At 38.0% G+C, this 23,434-nt stretch overlaps 2 protein-coding genes across 2 annotated transcripts; one reads left to right on the forward strand and one right to left on the reverse strand.

Moving 5' to 3' along the window:
- Positions 1–1,026: 1,026 nt before the first annotated feature.
- On the forward strand, positions 1,027–8,547 carry LOC134750609 (uncharacterized). Its single transcript, XM_063685815.1, has 7 exons — positions 1,027–1,220; positions 1,963–2,080; positions 2,651–2,721; positions 4,189–4,264; positions 5,030–5,176; positions 6,308–6,467; positions 7,462–8,547. The coding sequence occupies exons 1-7, from the start codon at positions 1,125–1,127 to the stop codon at positions 7,598–7,600; spliced, it is 807 nt and encodes a 268-aa protein (XP_063541885.1). The 5' UTR covers positions 1,027–1,124; the 3' UTR covers positions 7,601–8,547.
- Positions 8,548–8,973: 426 nt separating this feature from the next.
- On the reverse strand, positions 8,974–14,458 carry LOC134750785 (cytochrome P450 4C1-like; the record flags this gene model as incomplete). Its single annotated transcript, XM_063686028.1, has 8 exons — positions 8,974–9,128; positions 10,424–10,603; positions 11,073–11,221; positions 11,752–11,941; positions 12,301–12,355; positions 13,096–13,292; positions 13,681–13,866; positions 14,341–14,458. Coding segments are annotated over 8 exons (1,230 nt in total), but the record flags the coding sequence as incomplete, so codon positions are not given.
- Positions 14,459–23,434: the final 8,976 nt, after the last annotated feature.

The following is a 23,434-nucleotide window of genomic DNA, read 5'->3' on the forward strand; positions in this document are numbered from 1 at the left end:
ATGGTTCGGTTTTGCTCTAGTTTCGGTCGAAACATCACTTTTATGCCGATAAACCGCAACTTCGGTTGGACACTATAGAGGACCTACCAGGTTGTGGTAAATTGAACACTGACTTGATATTCACACTGCGTACTTATCAATAAACAGGGGATTTTATTCTTTCCTCTCACGTTTTAATACAGACCTTATGTCAATGCAACAAGGTTTACTAATTTTATCGTCAATTGATAGTGGATGCAGCAGATAACATTTCCTGCTTACGGATACTACTGCTTGTTTCGTGTAGTGACGTATGTTTTATGATTCTACATATGTGCCATTTTCAACCAAAAAGGTACTTATTGTCGCTTGTCAGTAAGGCGCTATCTCCATATATGTAGCTTCAATTGTGACGTTCTCAATCAAAAGGTCACATTGTCGCTTACCATAAGGACGAAAATTACTTGTATCTTTATACAAAAAAACCTGTCGGAGCGTCCTTATGGCAAGCGACAGCCTTGCGACCTTTTGCTTGAAAACGACACAATTAGAAATAAACCTTATTAACAAGCGACAATGTGGTACCTTTTGATTGAAAACGTCACATATGTTCCTTAATCACAACTACTCAAATAAAAAGCCTAAGAACCGATATATCAGTATCTATGAAGATTAATGCAAGAGTAGATACGCTGTTTAGGCAGACTAACGCTACGGAACAAATGGATGATACCAGCTTTGAGCTTACATTTACCTAGCAGTTAGTTCTATTTGGAGGTGCGCAGCAGTAGGGCTTCTTTTTATTAACCCCCGACGCAAAAAGAGGGGTGTTATATAATTGTCGCCAATGTCTGTCTGTCTGTCTGTCTGTGGCGTCGTAGCTCTCCAACGGATAGACCGATTTCGATTCGATTTTTTACATGAAATCGAGTTTCCTTGCGGTTTAGCTATGTTTTATATAAATCAATCAAGCAGTTTGAAGAGTATCAGCTCTTTTCCAAAATGATATAGGGCATTTTTGGCATGTCTTTCCAGTCGTAGCATTCATCTTGTATCGCATCTATAATAACATACATCTATCGAATTATCGATAGATATAATTCCCATTATTAGTCATTATCTTGAGATAAGTGTCAGTTGGCAATATGGCGGTGACACGACGCGGGTACATTTTCGGAGCGTTTCTGTCCGGCGTGTTGAGTGTGCTGTTGATTATTGTAGCCGTGTCCAGTGACAGTTGGGTAAGTCTATTTATTTAATCGTATGGCGTATATACATAAACATTCTTTATAAAATTGGATAATAGTCTGAATAAGATATTTATAAGTCCACATTCAGGGTCCCAAGCCACGAGATTACGTCAGGTGCTAATTTAAACAGATCTTCCGGGGGGCCTGCAAATGAGTGCAGAGGGCAGCGCTGTATAATGTGCTCAACGGTTTGAACCTCTTCACCACAGTCGCAGAGAGCAGAGTCCCGCCAACCCCATTTATGACGAAAGTAGTTACAGCGTCCGTGACCTGTCCTCAGTCTTTATAATAACTTATTACATGCAATTATCATTCGACCAACTATTGGCACCTTAAACTTTTTTTTTATGGACAAAAGGGATGGCTTTTTGGACAGATAGATGTCAATGTTAGGGTTGCACTAAAAAGTTATGATATTGAATGGTGCCTTTTATTGAATTGTTAAGTGTGATGCGACTTAGGTGTACTAAATAATCGTTAAATTCAATTTTTATTATGGTAACATTAACGGAGGCTGTTGCCTCTGTGTGCATCCTATGACACTGGCAAGGACAGCATTTCCTCGGAGTATCTCTTATATTTGTAGAAAAAGACTACGTGTTGGCATTGGCTTCATGTTCATCTCCGAAATATCCAAAAACACTATTGTTTCGTTAACGGGAAACACATTAATAACGTGTTACTTTTATTTTCACCAAATTTTCTTCATTCACTGTACAACTAACTGTTTCAGATAGTCTCAACCGCATTAGCAGAGTTAGATGTGGCCGAAAGCGATATCCAATATGGGTTGTTTAGAGGAGAGCTGGTGCTCCGAAGTCTGGGGACACCCACTTTCAGTACGCTGTTTAGTAAGTTAATTCTGACATTTTAGTAATTTCGCGGTTCCGTGGGCATCTGCCGAATCCTTTTTACACCAGAACAGGTGACGCAGCGAAAACTCATGTTATGATTTTAGTTTCTTTCCCAGGTAGCATTTATACGTCATTATGACGTCATCGACGTCATTATAACGTCGCTGACGTCACTGCTACCTGGGTTTTATTTTTATTTTACCTAGTCTATTCTAAATAAATGCCTACAAGAAAGATAAAGTTACCAATAGGTAATGAGGTAGGTTAGGTTGGTAATTAGAACTTTAATAGAATAGAATAGAAAAGAATAAAATTTCATTCGTAAGCACAAACAAACATTACATAATATAAAAGGCACAAACACATCTAAATTCAGCCCTAAACATTAGTATTTAGTATTCATTTATTTCTTACTTCCATGGTACATTTTTGGGTAGTATTTACATATTTCTTATGGCATCACATGGGCCCTGAATAGGGTGTAGCAAATACAGATAATTAAATTACAGTTACTTAACTATATCTAGTGGCTTTTTCAAACTTATAACTACGTATATAAACTTTCAGTGACATGTCTGCCTGAGGAGAATGCGTGTGCTGTCAGCTGCAAGACTGAGAGGACAGCCAGGGTTGAAGATGTGAGTTCAAATTGGAAATTAAAGGGTGTATTCCTATTTGTCCCCGCCGGGCACAGATGGGAATAGGCGTTTCATATAAATAATTCCCATTTGTTCCCGCCTCATGTATGGCGGCGGACCGGCGGTCACGTGGGGCGGGGACAAATAGGAATACACCAATTAAAGATACCCACTACTACCCAGCTAAGCCAAATAGAGGTATCTCAAAAATAAGTTAAATGCAAACCCACACGAATACAAGATATACTTACCTAGATGCTTGTTATTTTCAGATATATTTCTTAGGGTTCCGTACCCAAAGGGTAAAAAAACGGGACCCTACTACTAAGACTCCACTGTCCGTCGGTCTATCTGTCACCAGGCTGTATCTCATAAACCGTGATAGCTAGACAGTTGAATTGAAATTCTCACAGATGATGTACCTATTTCGGTTGCCGCTATAACAATCAATACTAAAAATTACATTTGTACGGAACCCTCGGTGGGCGAGTCCGACTCGCACCGGTTTTTTATTTTTTACTTATTACGCCAATTGGCCTTTGAGGGCAGAATAGCCCATAAAATGCAATTATTGTATATATGTATTTGTAATTTACGTGAGTGATAAGGTATTTAAAGTAAATGGACGGTCGCGCTCTCATTTCTCATATTCAAATATTTATAGGTAAGGAGAGTCATCATACTTTTTAGGGTTCCGTACCCAAAGGGTAAAAACGGGACCCTATTACTAAGACTCCGCTGTCTGTCTGTCTGTCTATCCGTCTGTCACCAGGCTGTATCTCATGAACCGTGATAGCTCTGCTAGACAACTGAAATTTTCACAGATGATGTATTTCTCTTGCCGTTATAACAACAAATACGAACCAGAATAATATTTATATTTAAGTGGGGCTCCCCTACAACTAACGTGATTTTATTTGCCGTTTTTTGCATAATGGTACGGAACCCTTCGTGCGCGAGTCCGACTCGCACTTGGCCGGTTTTCTACAATAAAGTGATAGGTATGTAGTTGGCGTTAGAAACTCGTCATTATATTTCCAGTATACCAAAGAGGATATAATAAGATAGAGCGGTACTGTCATAGTAAATTTTGTAACCACTGTCAAAGAGGATATAATAAGATAGAGCGGTACTGTCATAGTAAATTTTGTAACCACTGTAAATTCACTGCCATCTATCGACATACTTTAAAACTAAAAATGAAGATTTATAAAAATACGTTAAAATGTATTTAAATATAGATAAATGATTTTTTTATTTGCATTTATTATTTTTATATGATTTTGACCCATGTTCTTTCAATCATATGCGTTAAAATTATAAATAACAAACGAAGCCGTCAACGCCCTCTATACGAGAGTAGGCCAAAACTAGTGGCGCCATCTGTTCGAGAATCAAATTTTCGTGATTTTCGAGGCACGTTTTTTCTTTGGGTATACTTAAGGAGAATTATCATTTGTTTTTCAGGTTCGTGCCTTGGCCCAAGGAAATGCCCCTAGCCTCGCGTGTGGGTCCATTACTACTGTGCAAGTACTCGACCCACGTAAGTTTCTATTGTTCTGAAATCTTTGCGGAAGGGCAAAACCCACAGGTCTAGTGCCCACAACACAAGCCGTTGAGCTTACTTTGGGACCAGTACCCTTACCACGAGCCGTGCCACGAGTTTGACACCGACATTGGTACAAGCCAGATGCACTGCGTTTAGAATAGGGTAGTTGACATTTTTTTATGGTATCAGTCGATCAGGTTTGTTTTGAGGATCAAATGTCTGTATGGGACCCATTGTCCACAAGCAATACAAAAGTCACAAATGATGGTCAAAGTCTGGCATCGCCACATTACTGAGCAAACGCTCTAACACAAATAGCAACACATCGTGACGTCACTGTGTCATTTTGCATAGAAGCCGCTTTTCTTAGAAGCCGTTCCGATGTATGGAAAACAAGGAAATTGCGATTTTGTCGGTGAAATGTTGCGTTTATGTATATTGTTGCCATACAATTTTTTTTATGTAAGGAATCGAATGGTATCGTTATTTTTTTTTCTATTTGAAAGTTAAAAAAAAAAGTTTTTTTTTCGAAACTGCGCTCTTGTATTTTTTTTTTAATTCCCATATATTTTTTTAGTTTCCAATTTATTGTGATAAATTGCTCATTTTCTATCTATTTACCTAGATTTAGTTATAAAATTCAACATACGTCAACTACATTATTGATGCAATAGCTAGCGTTTAAGGCCGCGTAAAACTCATGGTGAGGGTATAGGTTGATTTGTGTAACCTGTTCCCATAATATTTATTTATTTACAGCCAACAAGCCAGCAGTGATTTCCTTCGGGTTCTACATCAGCCTCCTGGTGGTCCTGTTCCTTCAGCTCCTGTTTGCGATAATAGCAGCCGGCCTGGCCATCATCAACTCGACTAAGAACCCAACGGAACCCATGTTCGGGTTGCCCGGTAAGTTTACAACACAGACCACTTATTCTAAAGACATAGCATAGTCCCGCTACCCCCTCTGTCACGCATACGGTAGCTTTACTCGATAAATTTTCGAATTTCGAATCACGCCACCAATCCTACTTCAGTCGGCGGACCACATGTTTTTGAACGGACCAATCACGGCACCTCATTCATTCATATTTTATTCATTACCTCGCCCCTGTATTTTTGGCAGCATCGGTTTCATGAAATAATTGCTCTATACGAGTTCTTTAGAAATAGGTGTTCTGTGGTTTACAAGTATTTTGTTTGTATATTTTTGACTTTAGCCTTTAGTAGGAACTCTAAAATAAAAACGCTAAGTACCTACGAAGAATTTCGTATATTGACCTGCCTGTTCCTATTATCTCTATCCCACGTGCATAATTATATTGCTGTACCGCGTACCGCTCGCACAGTGTCATTGACCACCGGCATCATTAGCGAGACAGCAATATAATAATATTATTATGCGCGTGCGATATAGTACATTATTGTCTAGGCTCGGAAGTAGCTACTTGCTGGCTGAGGATTCGTTTTAAACGGACGACCTTGGGAGTCCGTTTAATTGAATCCGAAGCCAGCAAGTAGCCTTCCTGCCGAGTCATATATAGTACTTTTCTCAAAAATGGCGCAATAAATACAAATATAATAGAGATATTTTACAGAAGCAACGTTCTTACGTATATATTTTCACAGAAAAAAGTAAAAACAATTGATAAGATTTGCTTTGCCGCCTTTTTATTTTTTTTAATTGAAAAACTAAGTGTATTTTTTTGCCTAAAATACGCCAACCTATTTGAGACAGCTAAATAGTCGCAGTACCAACATTATAATAATAAGTACTGATCATCTGTTTGGCTGTTTAATGGACCTATGCCTTCATTTGATATGACCACTTCAACTTTTAAAAAGTTTGGAACTCGACAAATAATGGAATTTGTATGCAACATTGCAGTCCCGAAATCGAGACTGCAATGTTTTTAACTTTTTAATTTTTTGACTGACCACAAACTACGCACTTCGCGACCTAATTTTTAACCGGCAACGTCGACTTTGCCGTCCATTTTTGAGAAAAATAATCTATCTATCGTTATAATTTCTTTCCAGGCTGTCTTTGGAGCAACGCAGTGGCATCAGTGCTTGGTTTCACATCATTACTCATGTTCGGAATCTACTGGGCCGCTTCGGGCCTCAAGAGCCATCTGGCCCTTTCGTACATAGCGGGAGGCGACTACGCGTTCACAGCGGGCCTGGGATATTCTTTCTGGTAATTATTTATTATTATTGGAGTTATATTTGGGACATTTTCTATGAAAAGCTATTGTCGATGGCGCTTACGCTGCACAGCGTCGCGCGGCATTGTACTCGTATTTATATCGGAGCATCGTTAAAAATGGCGTAAGCGCCATCAACATTAAGGTCCCTTTTTATAGAAAATACCACATTTTATTTTGTAAGGGCCACTTGCACCATTCACATACCCGGGGTTAACCGGTTAAACCTGGAGTTACCATGGTTACCCGTACAATTTTTCAATGGGTTAACAGTTTAACGGCTACCCGTTAAACCCCTACCCCTTAGGCCCACCTGCACCATCCCACTAACCCGGGGTTAAACGGTTAAACCGTTAACCAAGTGTCAAATTTTACAGGTAACCATGGTATCTCCAAGTTTAACCGTTTAACCCCGGGTTAGTGGAATGGTGCAAGTGGGCCTTAGTGGCTTAAGCCAGGAAAAACTACACAAGTCACTATAGGGTTTTTTTTATATTTAATTAAATATTTATTTCAAGCTTTTTAAATAAATATAAATTTAGTTAAAAAACATTACAATTATTATCCCTTCTCCAATTTGTGATTAATTTATCTATTTTCAATGATGTTTGTAATTAAGTTATGTATATAATATGGACTACTTGTCTGAAATAAATGATACAATACAATACAATAAATACAATTTAATGCCAAAAATGCTTTAGGTACATCATTTTGGAAAAGAGCTGATACTCTTCAAACTGCTGGATCGATTTTTATCAAACATAGCTAAGAACCACAGCCGAGAAACTCGCATTCACGTTAAAAAAATGCATCGAAATCGGTCCATCCGTTTGAGAGCTATGATGCCAGAGACGGAGACATTGGCCTCAAACTTGTAACACCCCTCTTTATGCGTCAGGAGGTTAAAAATACCCAATAACTTCTATGGCTAAAAACTACTAAATTCAAAAATCAATTAAAACATTACAATTTCATGTTCTGCAGGCTTCTTCTAGTAGCACTGCTGTGTTCCATGGCCAACGTAGGCCTCATCGAGCTCCGCAGGTACCTGCTCGAACGGGACCCGCCGCCGCCCGTCATCAAAGTTGAGAACCATTCCGATGGGACCATATTTTTGTATTAATAACAGCGCCGGAATATATGACGAAGCTTTGGTGTACTCCCATTTGTCCCTGCCCCACGTGACGCCGCCATACATGGGGCGAGGACAAACGGGAATGATTTATATGCAGCGCCTATTCCCATCTGTGCCCAGCGGGGACAGATGGACATACACCTAAGCTCTTAGTACATTTTTGACTTCAAAAAGCGGTCCACATGACGGACACGTATCACTGACAATTATTATCCCTTCTCCATACTCCATAATTACCGCCGCGCCCGCAGCTTTGAGTATTACCCGATAGGTACTGACACAATTTTCGCTATTAAAGGTCCCCGGCAAGCTCGGTTCTCCATACAAACGTAGTTAACGACTAGCTTAATTGCTCTGAAACTTTGTACTTACAATAAGATAAGGTATATCTAGGTCTGTTAATAATTAGTTTATATAATTTCAGATACAATAGTAAAAAAAATACGATTTTGTTTTTTTATACAAAACTTGTTTTTGCTCTATTTCGTTTGTTTTATATACTAGAGCTATATAAGAGAATTACAGACCTAGATATACCTCATGTCATTGTATAGGTATATGCAAAGTTTCAGAGAAGTTTCTGTTTGTATGGGAAGGTGAAATTCGGCCGAGCTTGCCGGGGACTCTTAAAAAATGTTGTGATTGATAGCCTCTAAAAGTTTTGATTGACTAAAATAAAATTATATTTATGTCAGAAAACATTATTGCACGGCATAACAATATATTTGACGTCCAGTTGAGTCGCACGCGGCACAATGCACGTTGGGTCATTTTTGAGTTCCAGTCAGATTTCTATACTTATTCTAATAGTTTGTTTACTAAAACATATTATTAAGAACCGTCCAGTACCTAATTACTATTAGGTACGCTTTCGTTCCTTCACAGTTGTCACAAAAATAAAGCGTTCAAACTACGACAGATAGTGCACCTACCCAAAGCGTAAAAGTCTATGTAAAATATGTTATTAATAAGTTATTTAAGATAAAATATTTATTTTGATATAAAATAAAATCATTTCAATAAATAAAAACTTCATTTCATCACACTACCTGTCTAAACCTGTAATTGTTAACGACTTATGTAACCGAAAAAAATACTTTAAATTACATCATAACAAAGGTATCGGCTGCTGTATTTATAAATATAAATTATGTTTTAACCCTTTGTATGTCTAAGCACTGATCAGTGCGATCGAATTTAAACCTATTGGATGGAAAACAATGGATTTAAATTCGTCCGTACTGACCAGTGCTTAGACATACGAAGGGTTAATGACGTAAAAAACGTGAACGTATGAATTCTTAAAAGCTACCCCTAAAAATCAACACGAGTAAGACAGAAACGATAGTGATATCCCTTTCTTACTGTCTTAATTCCAAAGATATCTCGTGCCCCGCCGCGTATTCGAGTAGCAAGGCGAACTTGAGCTTCACTTTGCTGTAGTCAGCCGTGACCCGATACTTTCGTATCAGGTGCGCCAATGCGGTTTTCACTGACATCAGTGCGTAGGTCTTTCCTGAAAACAATACCAATTCAGCCTATATACGTCCCAGCTGACCTTACGCGGCTCGGCCAAGACTTCGCGCGGCGGCGGCAGCGGCAAGCGACGGCTATAGGTGGGTGCGAGAAACAGCGATCCGACCTTTCGTTTTCACCTATGCATGGCCGCTGCTTGTCGCTGCCGCCGCCGCTTTTATCGTCTGTCATCGTGCTTTTCATTTTTAAGGTTAGGTTACCAAAGGGTAAAAACGGGACCCTATTACTAAGACTCCGCTGTCCGTCTGTCCGTCTGTCACCAGGCTGTATCTCATGAACCGTGATAGCTAGACAGTTGAAATTTTCACAGATGATGTATTTCTGTTGCCGCTATAACAACAAATACTAAAAACAGAATAATATAAATATTTAAATGGGGCTCCCATACAACAAACGTGATTTTTTTGCTGTTTTTTTCCGTAATGGTACGGAACCCTTCGTGAGCGAGTCCGACTCGCACTTGGCCAGTTTTTTTTAGTGTTTAAGGTAGGGACCCGCCCGGTATCCCCTTCGAGGGATTTGGAAGGGGTATTTCGTAAGGAATTACTTACCAAATCAGTTGCTAACTTAAACCCTTTCATTTGGCTTTTTAAGCGCTTCATAATAAGCGGGTAAGCTAATACCCGTTCATTAAGCGCTAACCTCTTGAAGGGGTACTATCGATTATAAATTATAAAGCTTATTCCATTTTCAACTTTCTCTCCGTAAAAATAGAATCAAATAAATATTGCTTATTTATGTTTAAAGTGAAGGACTGGGTGTCTAACGGGTTGACAGCACAGATGTCATAATTTTTTGAATTAGGAAGGGGATACCCTTTTATTTTAGCGGTATCTCTGAAAGGGAAACCTCTTCCTAGAGCTAAGTCAAATGAACGGGTAAGCAATTCAAAGGGAAAGCCAATCGTTGAGACTATTCGATAAACGACTAAGCCATTTTAAGGGTTTTTTCTGGGAAGGGGTTGACGGGTCCCTAGTTTAAGGTGTGAGAGTGATGAACAATTCGATAGAAGATGACAGTAATCCTAAGCGAGGAGTGCAACATGATGACAGGAATCCTGAGCTCATATCTCTCTCATCATCTCCTCCAAAAGGGTGAAGCCACGGTGAAGCCGTAGTAGGCCCCAGGGCTCTGAGGCAGCGATGCAGGTTCTATTTACTGCTTTGGTCTGAAAATCAGGTGGTTCGCGTTCCAGAAAGGGAACTTCAACCTGCTTTTCTATCAACTGAGATGCAGTTCTTTAAATCTCCTTATCATCAGCATAATTTCACTGACCTATGCAGTTCCTCCTGCCAAGGCTAAATCCGCAGAAGGCGCCAGGACTCTGCGGCACGGTGGAGGGGTCCAACCACCGCTCCGGCCTGAATTCGAGGCGATCTGGACCCCAGATCGGCAGCCGATGGATACCCCAGAACGTCACGCCGCACTGGCTGCCAGCTGGGATGGTATAATTTTCTGAAATCATTATTATTTTTTACTAAACACGTACAAGCCGCACGTACATGAATTTCAAAGTCAGGGTTAGTTATTCGTATTTTTAAAATCACGTGTAGGCTACACGTGATTTTAAAGGTCGCCAGCTTAGTATTTAAAATTCGTTTACCTATTACTTCAGAAGAAAGACTTTACACTACTAACAACCTATGACAAAGATTTCCACCAATGATTTAGGGTGGTTTCAGACTAGTGTTTTTTACGAGCGGACGCGTACGCGCGTGTATGTTCGTATATACCAAATATGGGGAAAATTAACGCGCATGCAAGCGCATAAAAACCAAATCTAGGGAAATGTAACGCGCGTGTAAGCTCGTAACGTATGGGTGCTAGCTGCTGCTGTCTGAGCGTAAGGGTGCTAATGCTAATACAAATGTAGCTTTACTTGATGGTAAGATGGATGTTATAATGGGCTAAATAAACTTCTTACTTAGTTTTACTTCCTTGTCGACCTCCCGACCGATAAATGGAACGACCGGGCTAAGCCGGAGCACCTCCTTGATGACCGCCTCCGTGTACACCAGTCTCGGCATGTCTTCTTTGCCCAAATCTACGCTGGAGCCAAAGACTGAAATTATCCTAAAAAAGAAAAGACTGCTGTAGTTACTGGCCCCTCCATAGTAATTGGCCACTCTTAAATAAACAGAAAGAAACAAGGCAATAAGGCTTCTAGAAGTCTTATTGTTCTGATGTGGGTTCAGATTCTGGCCGGTACCAATATCTCGAAATATCATTGGATATTACCTATTTGCTTATTGCCTATTTGGATATTTTTACTACTTGATTTTTGCTGAAGGAAACCATCAAGGAGTAACCAGATTAATCTGAATAAGTATATGATCTGAATAGTCTTCCTCCTGGATTCAAAAGGACAGTATATATGGCTGACGCTTTTACTACAATTAGCTGTACCATGAGGTCCGTGAGTGGACACTTGACGTTTACGTTACCGACTGGGTAAACTTGATTGCAGTTTATCTCGCTCGCACTGATGTAATGGAGTTCACGCAGTCGCTAACGTAAATGTTAAACGCGAACTCGTGGTAGCTGTGAATGTCTGTGGTCCCCGTTCTTCATTAAGATTTAACCTGTAAGATAGAAGGACTTACTCCTGGTACATTTTCTCTTGCACCTCCTGATATGTGCCGACGAGCACCAGAGTGGACAGCAGCGCTCGTGACGAGGTGTCGTATCCTGCTGCGATGAGCGTGTCCAGCTGCTCCTGAATCTGATCGTCGGTGAACGACCCGTCTTCTGTCAGGTCTAGCAGAAGATCCAGGAACGCGATGAAACGGCTTGCTGCCAAAAACACATTATGGCAGTGGAGGGGACACTCCTCCTTTCGGTCAAACTCGGCTCAGCATTGCTCCGAGCAATTATTGAGGTCCCTTTGCGTGCACGACCACAGATAAGACAATGACTTGAATTTTGACAACCCTAAATAGCCGAAAGGAATAGTGCCATACAAAGCACCAAGGGAAAGGGACAGCATGATTCGACCCTGAATCGCTGTCAAACTTTAAAAATGCTATTGTAGAGGCAGGCATAGCAAATAAATAAGTAGGTATTATTAGCTTGTGAACCTTAGCAAAGCCTTAGTAATCCATAGGTACTTACTATGTAACTCATTAGTTAATTGGTGAAAGGTTTTTACTTACATGATGTATTGGCATGCCTAGCCTGCAGTCTTTCAGATCTTCGCTTGTTTAGCATCTAAAACAAGTGAACTTAGATTGAACAAAATTCATTTCAATAATTTAGTTATGTCGCAGCTATTTGGTTAAATTAGCCAGCTAATTGGCGCCTTAGGTCGTTCGTTTTAGGTTTAGGTTTCCAATTTGATGCGTAGGGCGATAGTTAATTGAACTAGAATCACTCAACGTTTAACATATTGAAAGTTAGCCCTTTGAAAATGACTAATCAGCGCAGCCAAGTGATTCAAATTACACCTAACCTAAGCTACTAAACTTAGGTACCAAACATTATAAATTCATGAATTCCCAATTTAACTAAACGACTACACGACGTTCTGCCATCTGGTTAAACGTTGCGATCAACGACTTGACTTCTGTGGTTGTTCTGCAGCCATTTCATTGGATGCCGGCGTTTAATAAACGGCATAGGCGTCCAATTAGATAGCTAATTTAACCATATGGCTGCCACAGTTATATGAAGGAGTTATTCGTACTTTTCCAGTTGCTGGCAGTAGTCATAAACCCATATCCAATTTGCTACCACCGTAGAACCGATAATTCTTAGACATTTTTGACACAATATTTCTTACTTGCATGTCTTGATAATATCACAGGAATTTTAACCCTTTCCATCCGGTCTGATACGATCGTGCGGGTTGATTACAGTTGAGTAAATGTGAATTTTAATACATGCTACTAGAATTCGTTTATAAGTTAGGAAATCTCAATTTTCCGGTTGGAAGGGGTTAAGCCACTTACCGTTCTGGACATGTTATGGACGCGAACCATAGCTTTGTCCATGATTTTTCGAAGTCCAGAGAACCGGTAGCAGATTTCGGGGTGGAGCCAAAAGCTGGCCAGCCGCTCAGCGATAACGTATTGGCCGTCTTCAGTCGCTCTCTTGTACTCTTTGTTGATAACTGACCGGTCGTCCAAGGATATGCCGATAACGGTTTCTGTAATTAATAAAAATATTTAAAACAATCATTAACCGAAAACATGCACAAATCTTAGTAACAATTATATCATTGGGTTTCTGAAAGTTGAAGCAGACTAACGACGGACTGAATTCAAATTCTTGACTGTTTGCCATGATCAAGACCGCAGGAATCGGGAAAAAATGGGTCACGTAGTATGGGTACCTAGTATGGGCTTACCGGTATCGTAGGCAGGCCAGGCAGGGTCTCTACCGACTAGGAGGGCGAAACTTAACATTAAAGCTGCCGAAGCGATTCATTGCTGTCGATAACCGGAGATGGTGGAACGTAGTACGGAAGAAACTGATGCCCTAATAGGTCATGACCCCCTGTAGTACCTGTCAACGCAAGGAGGATAAACACTTACGACAAACAGCCTCTAGGGTCCTCTCTGTAATATACTCCATAGGAATGAATTCTCCTTTCCCGGCCTTCGGCTCCATGTCCTGCGCTAGAAGCGCCGCCTGTCGGTTGAAGACGTCCAGGAAACCATCCAGCACATGCTGGCTGAAGGTCGGGTTCATCAGCTTTCGGTGACGTTTCCATGTCGGCACTTGGGAATAAAAAAAAATCTCATTCAATTCCGCTGGTTAAGATTAAATTTGCTCGTACTTGTCCGAACATGTATTGGCGCGAGCGAGACACATCGCATAGGCGAATGAGAACAAAGTGTACGTAAAATCAGTCTGATCTCCGAGCACACTGTTGGTAATAATTAATTTAGAATAGAATAGAATAGAATAATTTTTATTCGTAAACACACAGGCAATAGACATACATTAAAAGAACATAGTGAAAATAAAGTGTCACGAAATGGCCCCATCTCAGCATGCTGCTGGCGACTTCCAGCGCTGATCTTCCGATGAGACCATCAGGTGAGAATCATTTAGGTATATACGTGTGATATTGTTCTGCATGTTAGATTGTATAATTCTTAGATTTACGGAATTTTGCGTGTAATTATATTCAAATACAATAGTCATATTGTTCATAAATAAATACAATACAATACACTCTTCAGAATTACCATTAGAAGTAAGCAATCCGTTGCCAAGCCAGCTGGAACCCAACCTATAGTAGTAACTTTTCTCCAAACACGAATTCAGCACGGTGAATGCGTCGTCTGGGTCGTTGATAGCTGAAATAAAAGTGTATTGAAATAGTTATTTGTGCAACAAGAGAGGAAAGTTGGTTTTTCTTGCGAGTGTTTATTTTGAGTCCCGAGAAAGCGAATGATTCTATAATTGAATCACGAGCGAAGCGAGTGATTCTAAGGTAGAATCTTGAGCGTAGCGAGGGACTCAAAAACACGAGATGTAAAATAACTTTGCTCTCGTGTTGCACACATAATTTTTTACCTCAGTAGTGAGAACATATTAAAGGTTAAAATGTATTGTATTTCGAATTACACAGAATAAACAGAAAAAATAAGTATTATAATATGTACCATACGATACGATACGATACGATACGATACGATACACGACAAGACACGACACGACACACGACACGACATTGGTTCACAAGAGTGGACAAGAGTTCTTGCCCTATGACGGTCTTCCTAGGAATAAATTGTATATCTCTACCTTCACATTGATTGACCTTAGGTTTGCCTTAGGTAAGTAAGTAATTACCGAATACGACCCTGGGGCCAGCCCACAGAGTTATGACGCCTCCGGCCTTTTCAGCGGCCTCGCTGACTTCCTTGCTAGTCTCCCAGAACCCTGAAATTTAATGTCGTAGTTTGTATGTATAAATTCATTAATTATCATGTTATGTTGACCAAACTTTATTTCTTAATGCAGCTGGAAATGTTAAATCTGTGTCTTAGTGATTTCATTGGCATTCTGTATTGTTGTCACGTTTTACCACCCTTATTAACACTTTTATAAAAGCCTGACCAGTGATATATGATCATTGTCAAGAGGGCGCTGTTATTCTCAAGTATAGGGTGACAGTTCAGTATAGTGAAAAAATTAGTTCCAGTGAAATTCCGCAACATGGCGCGTGATCATATATTACTGGTCAGGCTTTACTATTATACTTAATCTATTTTTTGTTTATTTATTTAATCTTTATTGCACAAAAGAAAATACAATCGTACAAAAGGCAGACTTAATGCTATGAGGCATTCTATACCAGTCAACCTTCGGGCAAAGCAGAGAATTTGTAGGCGGTGCAACATAGTGATTACATATATACTTAAATAATGCATAGGCATAGACATACATAAAAATATCGGTATATATAATATTCATGTAAATACATACAATATACATACATACAAATACATAAGATATCAGATGAAACTTGCAAAACAGAAACACTAATAATACATACGTCAACAAAGATTTCAAAACTAAAGATAGTCCAACCACGAAATGTGCACAAATGACATTTTAGCACCAATAACTATGGAGTCTAACGTCAATAACGTCACACTTGCACTTAGGTTAAGGTATGGACGGTATAGAAGGTTTAGCTTTAGTTTTTCGATGATACTTCTCGAAAAAAGTAGAATGTTAGTTTTTTTTTTGCAATGTCAAAGGATGGTTTAGTTTGTCAAAGGACTGTCTTATTTCAAACATAGACAGAGAGAATCATACTATCTTTATCTTACACTAGTACTAGCACCCGAAAGAAAAGGATGAGTATAGTTTTTTTGTTCTTATTTACTGCCAATTTGATTTGACCAACTATAATAAGAAAAAAAATTTTTTCTACTCGTTGAGTATCTGTCAAAGAGTAGTATAATATATAGGAGAAAGAGAGCCCTCTCGTGGAACTTTTTTGTATCCATTTTGAAGCGCCATCTGTAAATCTGAACAACAAGCATTAACGTCAATATTCATACCTACAGGGCCTGTTTACATATTGATTAATGTTTAGTACGACTTCATACATTTGTTACAAATGTATAAACTCACACTAAACACTAATCAATATGTAAACAGGGTCATATATCTATAATTTGTTATATCGAGTTTGCTTTTCTAGTACCCATTAATCAACAACTTTATTATAATATTTGCTTGATGTAAGATATATTGGCAAGCACATATTGTAAAGACATACAGGAAAAGTAAGTACAATACAATGTTATACAAAGCATGATTTTAACAAGAAAATTATAATAAAGTAGCTCGTTAAATACTGGATAAAATAAAATAATAAGGTGAGTATAAATTGGAAAGAAAAGATAGTTGATATTTCATAATTTAAAATTCAAAAGTTTATTACACAAGTCGATATAACATTTACATGAAGAAAACATCGTCACATTTACAAATACAGGAGCCAAAAGTTTACTACACATGTCGATATAACATTTACATGAGGAAAACATCGCAACATATACAAATACAGGAGGCAATATCTACCTCATGCATGGGTAAACATAACTTTACTTAACCTGCCTAGTTTCACTGCCTTGTTACTCAAAGGTTATTTGGAAGAGATCCCTTATAGGGATAAATTCGCCTTTGTACTTCCATTACTATATGTTTATGTTTATCAAAAAATGTTCCTAGTTAAACTTCTTATACCTACACAGTTTACACAATAAATATTTCTGATTTCTGATAAAGTATTTTTGTAAACCTGTGTTGTGTACAATAAATTGATTGCTACTGTGTGTGTGGTGGACTTGGTCACTTTTTCTTCAGTGTATGATATCTATTTCAGTTTATAAAAAACATATACTTTATACCACAATAAACGTATCACACGATAGCAATTGGAAGAGACCGGGGAATTAGCGTCATGGCTCTTAGAGGGAAAGATATTATGTAATAAGAAAAAACCGATTAAATAAAGACTTTTTTATATGTACATACACAACAATCCATGGAGCCTAGGCTTTCGTTAAAATTTACAATATAAAGCTAATAAGAACAGGTGAAGGCCTACCAATTAGCGTTGGGAGCTTACTATCACACCATGGCAATTAGAAGAGAATTGGCAATTAGCGTCGTGGCTCTTAGAGATAATGATATTATTTAATAAATAAATAAAAACGATTAAATAAAGATATTTTTATGTACATTTTCAAGCTTAGTAAATAATTTATTACAAGTACACCATTTGTCTATAACAGATTTTCTCTTTTTTGCTGAAAGTCCATGCATTTTAGTATGAAACAATTTATAAGAAAATCAAATAACCTAAGCCAAAGCAGACATTAAAAATGTACAGATGGACATAAATTTATATTAAACATATTAGTTTTTTTTTATCAAAATAAATATCTGCCAACTTGTATTTATACTAAACGTTACAATACAGTCTGTACAATATAAAAATGAAGCAAGGAAATTAAATTCTATTCGTCAATAATACATTCAATTTGGAGATATTAAAGGTCCCTAATGTCAAAAAACACAATATTTATTTTGATGAAAATAAAAGACACGAATTCCATATAACTTTGGATATGAACATCCGACCAAAATGACATTTTAACATAACGGTAATAAATAGTGAATTATCTATCTAACAAAATGTAAACACATTGTGAGGTGTATGAGGAATGTTATGAAGTTGAAGGAAGCGAAAGAGGTATGTCAGAATCGTAGCAAGTGGAAATCCGTGGTCTCTGCCTACCCCTCCGGGAAATAGGCGTGATTATATGTATGTATGTATGTATGTATATCAGTAGATACAACTTTTTGCCTATAATTTTAGTAACAATACGTTTTGGTTCTGATATGTTAAGTGTGCATCACGAAATGGACCCAACTCAGCGTAATGCTAGATATAAAGCCAGCGCTGGTCTTCCGTGCGGTCCTTGAAGTGAGAAAGGCTTAGGCACATGTTAAAATGAAATTATTAGCAAAGTGCAGTCGGTGGAGGGAGAACACACATAATATTATGGAATGTCCCACATGAATTCTAGCAGCATCAGTTTGATAATTTCACTCCCGTAGAGAAGCCCACAAAATAAGGACAGCAGCACCCGTCGTGCACCTAGCCTAGCGAATATGAAATATGTAAGTAATTGTTTTGCGTCAGGAGACTAAGCTAACAGTCTTATAAACGAATGCTACGGAATACACAACTAATACGTGTCCAATAAGTCAAAATTGTACCATATTACAGAGACGCATAGTCTTTACGGTTAATGCATGAAGTTTGGAGATGTGAAAGGTCCTTCCTCATCATCTTCCGTGCGTTATCCCGGCATTTTGCCACGACTCATGGGAGCCTGGGATCCGCTTGACAAGTAATCCTAAGAATCGGCGTAGGCACTAGTTTTTACGAAAGCGACTGCCATCTGATTGGTTATTTTGTGTTTAATTCCTTCGAATATAATTGTGTTTATGCCACTGTGGTAAGTTTAATTTCGCCTAATAATCTTTTCATCGCTTTGCCAGGTGGAAGTGAAAAATATTCACACAACAGCCTGTATTAGCACTTCGGACTCTATTTGTAAAGCGAGAATGCCATATTTTTTTTCTTTTAGTAAATAGCGTCGTCCTTTAGGGTGCTTCGTTGATTGTTATTGCATTTTCACTAAAAGCTGAGCTGGTTTCGTCATGTGCTGCACAATGTCATACTGTCTGGAACGCGGCAGTGCTTGTATGAAAGTCCCCTTTTGGGCAAACGGTTATCTTCCATTTGAAGTTGTTTTACCTTAAGCTGCACCTCACGTTTGTTCGAACCTGAAAGAAAACAAAATTATAATATTATACGTATAATTTTTAATAAATTTTGGTTTTAGTCTGTCACTATAAATTTAAGTTTTTTATGTCACCAAATTTATTGTGGATACAACTTTTTATCATCAACTGTATTTTTATTTCTACAATAGGCTAAGATGTCAAATTTTTATTTATGGTATCAATCGATCAGGTTTGTTTTTAGGATGGGATGAGATCCATTGCAAAAGACAAAAGTCAGAAATGATAGTCAAAGTCCGACGTCAACTACTGATGTGGAACACATACGGGCAGAAACAATGCCACTAACGGGAGCACACGCTCACACGCAACTAGCATACAGGGTTAAGCATTCCCTAAGTAAGGCTACAGACGAAAATCGCTAGTAGGCTATATAAACGCCCCATTGTAAAACTGTATCCTCGTCTATCATTCCAAAACTTAATCTTCTTGAGCGGTTGTTCAATATTCTTGCGGTATGCGGCCGGAGCGATAATATAAGTATATCAACTTTAGCGGGCTACAATTGCTATTCAATATTGTCCTGTCTCGTTGGCCAGTAGTCCTAGTAGTAGTACCTTCGAGTTTTTATGTAAAAGAGGTTATGCCGAAAAGGAATTTGGCGCAGCAGCGCATAATGCAGAGGTGGTGGCATTATAATCACACACCAGGAATACTAATCCACACCTTTTTGTAAAACAAAATATAACTAAATGTCAAAACTAAATGTAACTAAATATAATTAAATGTTATTATATATCTTGTTATAATAATTGGTGACGTTATAAATATTTACCTTCATCTAATGTCTTTCTTTTCGAACGACTCATCACACTATAATTATGTTCTGCAAATACAGAAGAATCTGCAGTACATATGTTGTTGATGATGGTAGGCACCTCAGACTGTTGTATAGCGGGCGTAACTAGAAGAAAACAATACAAATAAATCTACATAATCATTGTTTAGGTACGTACTTCCGAAAATAGGAGACCTAACAATTTCACCACTATTTCATAATTATCGAGACCTTAGAAAAATATTTAGTATTCATGTTTCTCACATGTATTTTAATAAAAAAATAAATTAATGGTAATTGATTCCCTTTTTGATCCAGAATCAAAATACAGAAAAGAAAATACAGCTTTTTATCGCTAAGAGCCCTATATCACACTGGCGATTTACGAAACTCACCGAGACTCAATTAGGTTGTGTTGTTTTATCGCAGAGTTCTTATGGCCACTTCCTATGTCCATCATCAGATAAGCTCGATGGAACCATAATATGTACTGTATTGTCACCCGACTTACATAATAAGTAAGTGAACTTTTAGCTCAACCTAATAATGAGAAGTTGGTCTAGGCTTGTAAGATTTGACCCAAACATGCGCACAATATATACGTGCATACAAATATTGCTAGAAAAATAAAAGCTTGTAATAAAAACCGGTCAAGAGCAGGTTGAGCCATGCTCAGTGTAGGGCTCCGTAGTTACCATTCTGTCCAAGAGAAGACCTATCCAATAAGTCCAATAACACGTTGGATGTTGTACAGGTTAACATAGGGTTGAAGCGAAAAAAATACGTGTGGGGGAGGTACGCTAAAATAGTTATTTACGATACAAGTGCGGAAAAGAGAAAATTTGAAACGAGTGGCGATAAATTAAAACACGACCGCAGGGAGTGTTTTAAATCGACACGAGTTGCGAATTACCTTTTCGCACGTGTATCGTACAACGTTTTACAGTACATATGGCCCTTTAAACTTTCGACATATGGACGAAAAGTGCTCAGTGCGAGAAAGTAGCACCATATGTACTGTAAAATTAAACAAAATTGCTCACAAAATTTCGCGAAAATAAGTTGAGTAATACGTACGACTTATACAGAAGAACAGCCGGAGAGCCGGAACGGCGCGCACTTCGCACTCGCTAAATTCAAATTATAATTTAAAAAATACATGTCAAACTAATCGTCGCACTACAAAGCCGCGGTTTTCCAACTGCACCACGATAGCACGTAAGTATGTAATGTACCTACACACCAAAGTTTCTAGATCCCTAGGTGAAATTTGGCTACTTATTCTCCATTAAGAATTAAATATGTTTGCATGTAGATAGAACACATGTCTCAAAAAGAAAAAAATGCCTAATGATATCGAAACCGCTACTTCTTTAGGCGCTGATCTACAAATGACTCCGTGATTTTGTATATTTTCCAAAAATGAAATATGTACTTAGTAGTAAACATGAACACAAAATTCACAAAAATCGATTGAGTGAGCTGAATCGGAGACCTTCACTAACGCTTACTTCATTAAAAACAATTCCGATGATGGTAAAAATGCTTTAAAATTTCTAGAAACTTACAATTTATAATACATAAAATTCCTGACTTTATATAGGCCCTACATAGATTGCGCTAGCAATACGTAAGTTTTATAAAAATCTAATGTTAAAATTTTTATATTATCGTAGATTCTATAAACGAATAATTGTCATTTCTAGCTGGTATATCAACTCTTACAAAAATGAATGAAATCCCACCAAAAACATTTCATGTAAAGTGTTGCCAAGACTAGGTGCATAAAGCTTTTACACTAAAAAGCTATCAGATCCCGTAGTAGGTACCAAGACTTACTCTGTAAGTCCTAACTTTATAAGCTCTAACTGTATAAAGCCAACATCTTGGTCAAACGTACAGTACGGCTTGGCCGTTTCGTTGCAGTCACATAAACACTCCCTCGGTGGACTTGTAGTATAAAGTAGTAACACAAGTCTTTCAAATTCTGAGTGTCAAGCGTCATGAATCGTCAAGCCCCAACCTCAAAACACCACCCTCTACCGTCTTCAGTCTTCACTTCTCACACCTACCCCTCACCTCTTAGTCTCTTTAGTAATTTCCAGTACTACCTACATTGTAAATCATAATACACTCAATCATAATATACCCAATAATAGAAAAGTTCCACTATACTATAGTCCGTGGTCTACATCACCAGGTCCACCCCCTAACATTAGTAGTTTTCCGGATTAAATGCTTGAGTTACTTTATAAGACACCGAAATCACCATATACGTGCCTTAAAAAAACTGGACAAGTGCAAGTCGGACTCGCCCACCGAGGGTTCCGTACTTTTTAGTATTGGTTGTTATAGCGAACATCATCTATCATCTGTGAAAATTTCAACTGTCTAGCTATCACGGTTGATGAGATACAGCCTGGTGACAGACAGACGGACAGCGGAGTCTTAGTAATAGGGTCCCGTTTTTACCCTTTTGGTACGGAACCCTAAAAATCAAGGAGTTCCCTCAATTCCTCATGGATAACATATATGTATTCCAACATTACTATCATCAGATCCAAAATAGTTATTTGTTATACAAGGGTGCAAAGTTGTATTTTACCCGCGAGTGTTTCAACACGAGAAGTAAAATAAATTTGCACCCGTGTGTAACACAAAACTTTTCCCCTCACTATAGCGAGGAAAGTGCAACATCCACAGGCGTTAGATCATCTTCCTCACTCGAATCACTCATTTTTTTACGATAATACGATATTATAACAGAAAACTGGAAGTTATGTAATTTTACGTGTCGGAGTCGGTGAGAAAAATTTTGTTGACAATGTTGACATTTCTGACGATGCGTTTTGAAATTGCATCGACTCAACTTGTGCGTTCAGAATTACATAAAAAAATGTTATTTATTTAGGTATCAACCCATTACATTAAGAATAATTATTATATTAATCTAATTTATACATTCTAATCTATATTAAATTTTACTATTCTAAACTAAACTAAAGTAAACATCACAACATTTAACATCATTTAAAAAAAAACAAATGTTTCTTATGGAATTTAAGGTTTATGACTTAAAATCATGAAATAAAGCAAAATTTGGTATTGTATATTAAATTCTCAAACCATTTATTTAATGATAATTAATATCGAACGAACCATTATTATGAGCGTTTTACGTTTTGTTATCTGTCAAAAGCTACTTAAACACGCTCCATCCAAGGTCAAATTACTTTCCCCACTAGTGGATAAAATGCGTTTTTCCCCGCTTGTTTTAAAGGATAAAAGGCGGCTTTCCGAGCTAGTGAGGGGAAAAATATATTATGCGACCACTATGGAGGTAACGTCTTTCAAATTAAAAAAAATAATTGTTCAAATCGAACCACAGTGCACAGGAAGGTGTCGGAGTAATCGCTGAACATACTGCATATTATAAAATAACATTATTATCAAAAAATCATCATCATCAGACTCACTTCATCAAATTGATGGTTTTCGAGAGAAAATGTTCGAGTTGCTTAAGAAAACACCCAACTCACTATACATGTAATGTAACCTTTAAAAATCGGCCAAGTGCGAGTCGGGCTCGCGCACGAAGAGTTCCGTACCATTACGCAAAAAAATCACGTTTGTTTTATGGGAGCCCCACTTAAATACTTATTTTA

Source organism: Cydia strobilella, chromosome 20 (genome assembly GCF_947568885.1).
Source record: "Cydia strobilella chromosome 20, ilCydStro3.1, whole genome shotgun sequence".
Taxonomy (NCBI): domain Eukaryota; kingdom Metazoa; phylum Arthropoda; class Insecta; order Lepidoptera; family Tortricidae; genus Cydia; species Cydia strobilella.